General features: G+C 38.9%; 1 protein-coding gene across 1 annotated transcript; it reads left to right on the forward strand.

The window, feature by feature from the left end:
• Window positions 1-514: 514 nt before the first annotated feature.
• On the forward strand, window positions 515-3,832 carry LOC118331947 (LIM/homeobox protein Lhx1-like). The gene is made up of 5 exons (XM_035667050.1): window positions 515-684; window positions 1,410-1,630; window positions 2,049-2,323; window positions 3,146-3,302; window positions 3,456-3,832. The coding sequence occupies exons 1-5, from the start codon at window positions 515-517 to the stop codon at window positions 3,830-3,832; spliced, it is 1,200 nt and encodes a 399-aa protein (XP_035522943.1).
• The last annotated feature ends 4,087 nt before the right edge of the window (window positions 3,833-7,919 follow it).

The raw sequence follows: 7,919 nt of genomic DNA on the forward strand, positions 1-7,919 counted from the left end.
GCAATAGGCTGAGCTTTAAGAGGTGCGCTCATTACACCGTTTCTCTCAGACTGAGAGCTCATCAGAGGGAAAATGGGACACAAATGACAAGGCTGAGCGCGCCGACAGCATTCCTCGTTATTTTTCGCCACTTTAGACACCACTCAGGATAAATCGAGTGAGTTGATGTAAGAATCCCTAAAGGGTAGGCTATTTTTTTTTTCTGTCTGCTTGCCCATATAAATCGCACACTTTCGGATCATCTTGATGGGCCCGCTATGATCTCCAGTCTGTAATTTTGTTCCAGAAATGCTGTTTTTTCAACAGTTAGCCCGCCTTTTGGAGCCGTTGGCCACATGTGGATTGTTGTCCCGCGGAACAGAAGAGTTACATTTAATCTCACGGATGGTGATGTAATTACTCAGATTGATTTGGATACGTTGGATTTCCTGGATCAACGTATAGAGGAGACTGGGACGTTGGAGAAAGAAACAGTACATCTCCCACAACCTTTGGCTGGGAATAATTCCAGACAATGCTTCACTGTGCCAGCTGTGAAAAGCCTATTATTGATAGGTTCTTGCTCAAAGTTTTGGACAGACCTTGGCACATCAAATGTGTCCAGTGCTGCGAATGTAAATGCACTTTGACTGAGAAGTGTTTTTCACGAGAAGGAAAACTGTATTGTAAGAATGACTTCTTTAGGTAAGCATCCAAAGTGTTTGTGGTTAATTGTTTTTTTTATAGAGAAATTACAACTGTTGTCAATTTAAATAGCTTCCTCCAGGAAATACAAATGAAGATACATAGAATTTGACAGTCCAGGGTAAGTCCCAAAAACGAGAATTCGCTGAAAATGCTGGGCTGATGGGGCCTGTAGTAAAACTAGTGGACCATGTTCTGCACAGGGCTCAATAAACCCTCTTTGTTTACACCGTGGAGCCGCTGCCTATTCGGAAAAATGTCGCAGTAATTTTGTTTTGTTTTGCTTTTCGTTTTTTTTTCTCGAGAATTAAATATAAATCTGAAAATTGTAGGAAAAAAAGTTTATTTAAGAATGAGTTTAATAACAGGCCAGAACACGCTGTTTCTTAGTATTATAATATAGCAACCTATACAAACAGGGCTCAGCCTTGTGGTTGCTATGATGGACTTACAATTGTACTTTTATTATTTGTTCATATAATATACCACTATATTATCTTTTATTATACTTATTATTCTGTATAGTTGCCTTCACACAGTGAATTCGATTTTGACTATTTGAACTGAAGATACACTAAACAGAAGTTCCTGTTTTTTTGTGGTGGTGGCAGAATAGTTGTCAGTGTTGTAAACTCCTAATAAATGTACATATCTAAACCGAAGTCTAAAAATGATTTATATATTTATTGTACTTAATGCTGACTGTTGCTCTCCCTCTTGAACAGGAGATTTGGGACCAAGTGTGACGGGTGCGCCCAGGGGATTTTACCCAGTGATCTGGTCCGCAGGGCCAAGAGCAAAGTGTTTCACCTGAACTGTTTCACCTGTGTGATGTGTAACAAACAGCTGTCCACCGGAGAGGAACTGTACATCCTGGACGAATTCAAGTTTGTCTGTAAAGAGGACTATCAGAACAATAACGGGAAAGACACAATCCTCCTCTCAGGTAATGATTAGGCTATGCGTTAATCGAGCCAATCAGGCATGAGACATTTATTGTTTTTTTATGTTTTCAAAAGGGGAGTGGAAATATGTTTTTTTTTAGATTTTCTAAATCAAATCATTACATAAATAAACGGTAGACAGGTTATTCCTCTTCTTCTTCTTCTTCTTCTTCTTCTTCTTCTTCTTCTTCTTCTTCTCAGTATTATTGTTATTTATTATTATTATTATCAAAAGCTTCAGTTCTTATCCGTTATCAGAATATTATTAACACATTTCTAAGATAGATTTGCTGCTATATTCATAATTTGCTTTAAAAATGCCGCTGTTTTTCTGGAGGGTTTTGCGGGTATAATTTTGACTCCCAGATCCTGTAAATATTGCGCGCCATGCTGAGCCAATATATCTTTTCCTCCTCACAGTCACGACTTGCAGCGACCCAAGTCTGTCTCCAGACTCCCAGGACCCGCAGGACGACGGGAAGGACTCAGAAACGGGACATTTATCTGATAAAGATGCGTGCAACAACGAAAATGACGAGCAGAGTGCCGTCGGGAAGCGCCGCGGGCCTCGGACCACCATTAAAGCCAAGCAACTGGAGACCCTGAAAGCGGCGTTCGCGGCCACGCCGAAACCCACCAGGCACATCAGGGAGCAGCTGTCACGGGAGACCGGCCTCAGCATGAGAGTCATCCAGGTAAAAAGGCAAAGGAAGGGGAAAAGTAAAAGAAAATAAAAATGTTTTGGAGCATATGGGGCGTTTACATCCATAATCGGACACCTCTGTCCCATCCGAGTTTGGAGGGCAGTGTTCAAACAGTTGTTCTAACAGACAATGGATGATACAAAACATCTTCAAAATCTTCCACACATATGTGGCTGAAGGCGCTTTGGCGTTTTTGGACAGCGCGTTATGCAGACACCTTTAGGGAATCCGTCCTTAATGCTCTGCTGATTTTTTCCCTTTCTTCTCTTTGTTCAGATAGGGGTTCCAATCCGATTTTTCTATAATCTTTACTCCCATTGCGCCCCTAAAACCCTTAAAAGCAGGACTCACTTTGCGCTGATGTCCATGGACATTTTTAAAAAGCTCCCTTGGTGACTTTTCCTGGTGCATCGTTTTCGTCATCGAAATGCATTAAATGTGAATTGTGTTTCAGGGGGTTTACATGGCCAACATTTGATTTGGACGCAGTTAAAACCATTAATCCAAACACCATATTCCTATATTTTTGACCAAGTGTCCATAAGTTAAGCGAGAAAAGTAAACAACAATCACACAACACAGCAGAAGTGCAAGGTAATATTTAAAGGCACATACACTGCTTGCTCTCATCTCGATCTTTAAATTTTTGAAATATCAGAAATGTTGCAGTGATGCCTTCACGGCCCTGCGAGGCATAAGCAGGTAGCCTACAGGATGACGTCTTTTCTTGTGTTTGCTCTGCTTTCCTGCTTGTATCATTCATGCTGCTCACCGTGTCCTGTTTGCGTCCCCTCCCCTCACTTTGTCCTAAAGGTGTGGTTCCAGAATCGGAGGTCCAAAGAGAGACGCATGAAGCAGCTGAGCGCCCTGAGCGGCCGGAGACACGTGTTTTTCCGCGGCCAGAGGAGGATGAGAGCGCTGGGAGAGAGACTGGAACCAGAGGAGCTCGGACACTTCTCCTATTATGGAGGTGAGATATGTTTCAGGGGATGTAGAATTGATAATTCTATTCAAAGTTGATAGTATTTTACTAGAATGTCAATTCAGTTCATCTTCTATTGAACTTTTTTCTTTACATGCTGATATACTGTTTGCACTAATCCAGACATGTGTATGAATGCAGATTATCCTGGTGAATACTATGGCTCAGGAGGGAATTATGAGTACTTTCAAGGCCCACCATCGTCCCAGGCTCAGACTCCAGCAGACTTGGGCTTTGTGCCCTCCTCTGTCCCCGCTGGCACCCCATTAGGAGTCATAGACCACCACCATCCAGGGCACCACTGTCCTGGAGAGTTGCAGTGTTTCTCTGACACAGTATCCCATCATCCTGCGGACTCACCCAGCCCAGAGCCCAATATAGCGGGCTCAATGCACAGCATCTCCAGTGAGATGTGTGGCCCCGGCACACCCTACACCACTGTGTCCCTCAGTGACAACGGATACACCAACCAGCTGTCACAACCCTCCTCAGAAATGAGCGAAGGCACTGTCTGGTAATCAGCAGACACCCAACTACAAGGCACACTTGGATTTTGAAGGCAAATCAATGCTTTTTTTGTTTGTTATTTAAATGTACATTTAGCTATTTATTTATTTATGTATTTATTTATTTATGTATTTATTTACTTAATTGCTTGCATTTCTGTTGAGCTCTATTTAACTATTTATAAATCTCTATATTTGTATGTTGGTATAATTGTTTATTGACTAGCCAATCAATAGATTGTTTTAAATAGTCCACGTGAATTTGACTCATTAAAACATTCACAATGCTGGGCTTCATTGATCAAGCAATAAACAAACACATTTATATGCTGCAGAAAGTGTTTTTTTCAGTGTTTACAAAACCTTTTCTGCCATATATTTGACGTACCTAAAATGTTAATGTGAAGCTGCATGAAAGCGTTTTTTTTATCATCTTTCAGTGTGTTAGACAAACAGCACCCACCATCCATGAGTTCTCCATGTGTAATACAAGATTTTATCATTTAATAACAGATTATGATTGTGATGTTCAATACATTTGACCAAAAACCTCTCTCAGGACCGTGGACACATTGTTTTTGTTTATTTTTATTTGTCAGGCATTTCATTTTCATTATGTTATTGCCAACACATTTGCCTTCAAAAGGATATCTTTATAAATCTGAAAATTTTATATGTAACAGAAAATGATTTGAGTTTACCATGATAAGAGTCCAACGGTATATATAGAATAATGGACAACTGTACAGCACAGTCAACTGTTTACTTAAAGCTCCAGTATTCAGGGGTTTGAATATCAGCATTGTGTAAAACCTCTTGATTCAGACGGACAGACCATTTAATGCAAACAAACCAAACTTTTGTAGCTGTTCTATTTATGTGGTGACTCACTGTGCTAGTTTGTACTATGTCCTCATTAAGAATACAGAAAATGCTAATAAACGGTTGCCAAATGAATGCACAGCAGAACCCTGCAACTTTAGTTGTGAGACGCAGCACTTTTAAAAGTGTTGGATGTTTGTAGTAAAAACAGTTAGCCAAACAGCCAAGGCACAATGGTTTTGACCTTATGGATCAAAATGTCCAGTTATTTACATTGATGGTCCCATACACTGCCAGCAGCAGCAATGTTTTTTTTTTACAGGATATATAAATGATTGTTCCAGTTAAGTTTATGAGACAGATGTTTACGACCATTCACTGTATAATAAAACACATACCGAACATTGTTATTTGTTCATCTCTTTGGAGGGAAATAGTACTTGTTCTTTCAAGTATGAGTGATTCTTGATTTTGTAAGTATAATAAACAGGGATTTGTTAAGAGACACTTTATATATTGGACATATTTTATATTTTTAAGGACTAAAATGATTATATAATGGGATCCTTCAAGGAAACAAATATTTCCAGACCAGTGTTAACTTTAATGAATAACCCTAATATATCATCCTGCTCTGATTAAACCAGTGGCTGTACTTTGTTATCTAAATCAATATACATAGATACTGACATATAATTACACTTAACATTACTGCATTAAGTAAAGTTTAACTTGTTTTTATAGACAAAACATTTAGAACACGCTCTGTATATGTGTCCAGGTCAGTTTGTATGGGAAAGGCATTGTTTGAGAGACACACACAACAACATATCATTATAATGACAACTTATTGCATTTAGAGAGAAAATTTCATACCTCAAAATCTTATTTCAAAAAATATTTTGATGCTTTTTCTCGGTTGACTTTGTGAAACCATTCAGGTCTATGAGCTGCTAAATTTACAGCTTTTTCTGACCTATTCTTAATTGCTGTAACATTGAGTATTTTCTATTGCTACAGCTTACTAAAAGATTCATGGTTTATTATCCAGAACTCCAATATTATGAACATCTTGACAAGGAGATTTAGACTTACCTTTAAATACAATTTTATACACAAATCTGTGTAAATTGTTTTTATTTAAAAGTCTTCTGCAGGTTCTTGGCAAGGAGATTTAAGACTTAAAATGACATTTTTTGGAGAGGCTTGCAGGTTCTCTTCTAGGTTCTCCATCTGCTGCAGCTCAGTCAACAAAACTACAGCTGCTCATTGTTACTGACAGTGTTGGCTAATCCAGACAAACATCTAGCTAGCAATCAATACACTTTCAAATCCAGGAGCAATTGGTCAGCATTCTTTTCAGATCACTTTGCAAATGTTAGTGAGCTGTTGCATTTATAAAGTGGCTAGTGTCTGCTCTGTACTGTGAGAGAAGAACACCACTGAAGTTTAGACCTAAACTCTGTTTGTACCTGTTGGTCACGGCTTGAAATGTATTCCATTGCTGTCTTCTTGACTTATTCAAATGAGTTTATGCTCTCACCAAACACCAAAAGCAAACACAAACAAATCTGTTACCACAAGATACATTTCAGAGCGAAATTGCTTAATTAGAAACATTACCGATGCATATAACATACTGTATGTGTGTGTGCCTGTGTGTTTTTATGTTACACAGGAGGAGTTTCTTTATATATTAGGGAACTGTCCATTTGATGGACATTTTCTGATTATTTTGGAAGCAGTGCTGCAGGGATACATTTGGATATGCAAATAATCTGAATAAGTCAATCTTGTCTGAAATGTTAAGTCATACTTCAAGGCGTCTGTGATAATAGTGAAGAAGATGACAGAGGAATATGAACCACTGAGCAGTGAAGCAGGAGGCTGAAGGAGCAAATCAGAGGAGCTGTTTGGGGGAGGGGCAGGAGAAGGCCAGGAGAACATGGATGTGGATCTGTAATTCCTCCCTTAGGTTTCTGTGGGATGTTTTTAAGATTCACTTTGGATTTAACATCTCATCAGTTGGTCACAAAATTTAAGGCAAGCAACAAGATAGCAATCAACATACCCCAAAGCAATACATTTTTGTAAGCCTTAACACGCGTATAAACAGGTCATCTTTAAAAAAGCTCAGGCACTGTAGTTTTTAGCAACTGGGAGTAAATAGAGCATTTGTTTGGGAGTTCTCGGCAGCAGGACCAGTGGTGGAAGAAGTACTCAAATTGTATCCATAAGTAATTCAAGTAGCAATACCACAGTGTAAAAATACTCTGTTACATAAAAGTGAATTCATCAAAATATAGTTAAAGGACCAGTGCGTGGGATTTAGTGGCAACTAGTGGTGAGGTTGCAGATTGCAACTGCTAATAGATCTACCTAAATCTTACAAACCGGTCCTTTAAGGTATAAGTAAGTAGCAGAATGGCCTACTAAGTAAACATCACTAATGCTGTAGTTGGTTAAGGTCGAGAAAATGTTATTTATATACTGCCAGGTAGCTTAATGTATAATAATATACCATAATTTATTAGTTGATTGTTGTTGAATATAGTTATATTTTGTATTAATCTGAATTTCTCTCTGTACATACAGTACTTGAGGAAAAGTACTTTGTTATATTCCACCCCGAGCAGGAGTGGGATCAACTCTAAATTAACTACAGTGCCCGTAAGTCAATTCAAATGGTGTTGGTCTTTTTATGTGATTTGTTGACAGCAAGTAAAATTTATGATTGGACTTAAAATCACAATGTTTTTGACAGATAAATTAGAGCTTTCTGAATAGAGTTCTGGGGGCCAGCTGCTAATGGAGGAACACTTGAGACACTTCTATATTTCATCAGCTGCTGGCGGCTGCTTGCAACCAACTTTAGAAAGTCAACGTTGTCATGGCTCAGGAAAACTCAGGATTGGACCAAAATGCAAGACAGCTTTAATGGCAGGATGACTATGGTGATTTATTGTCACTCATGGGTAGGTGCAGAAAGGCGGGCAGGAAGACTGGTAACAAATAGTAAAAAGTCCAAATAAGGAAACAACCAGGAACCAAACCAGGAAACGAAGTAGCCAAAGCAAAGTATCCAGAGACACAATCGAAAGTGAACTATCCACAGAGAAGACCAAAAGAACATCCAACATCCAAAGAAACAAGGGAACACAAAGACCAAATATACAGGTGAGGCAAAGGATAAGGACACACAGGTGACAACAATCAAGGAGGGTCAAAAAGTCACAATTGGTGGGGAAAAGACAAAGACAGGAAGTAAAGTAGAACA

The sequence above is a fragment of the Morone saxatilis genome, unplaced genomic scaffold (assembly GCF_004916995.1).
Source record: "Morone saxatilis isolate NCDOM2014 unplaced genomic scaffold, NCSU_SB_2.0 Contig20, whole genome shotgun sequence".
NCBI lineage: Eukaryota > Metazoa > Chordata > Actinopteri > Moronidae > Morone > Morone saxatilis.

What these genes read in the sequence shown, in the direction of transcription:
- LOC118331947 (XM_035667050.1), top strand. Translation starts at nt 515, where the DNA reads ATGCTTCACTGTGCCAGCTGTGAAAAGCCTATTATTGATAGGTTCTTG. An exon ending in TGTAAGAATGACTTCTTTAG is followed by an intron (nt 685 to 1,409) that starts GTAAGCATCCAA and finishes CCTCTTGAACAG; the next exon opens with GAGATTTGGGACCAAGTGTG. An exon ending in AGACACAATCCTCCTCTCAG is followed by an intron (nt 1,631 to 2,048) that starts GTAATGATTAGG and finishes TCCTCCTCACAG; the next exon opens with TCACGACTTGCAGCGACCCA.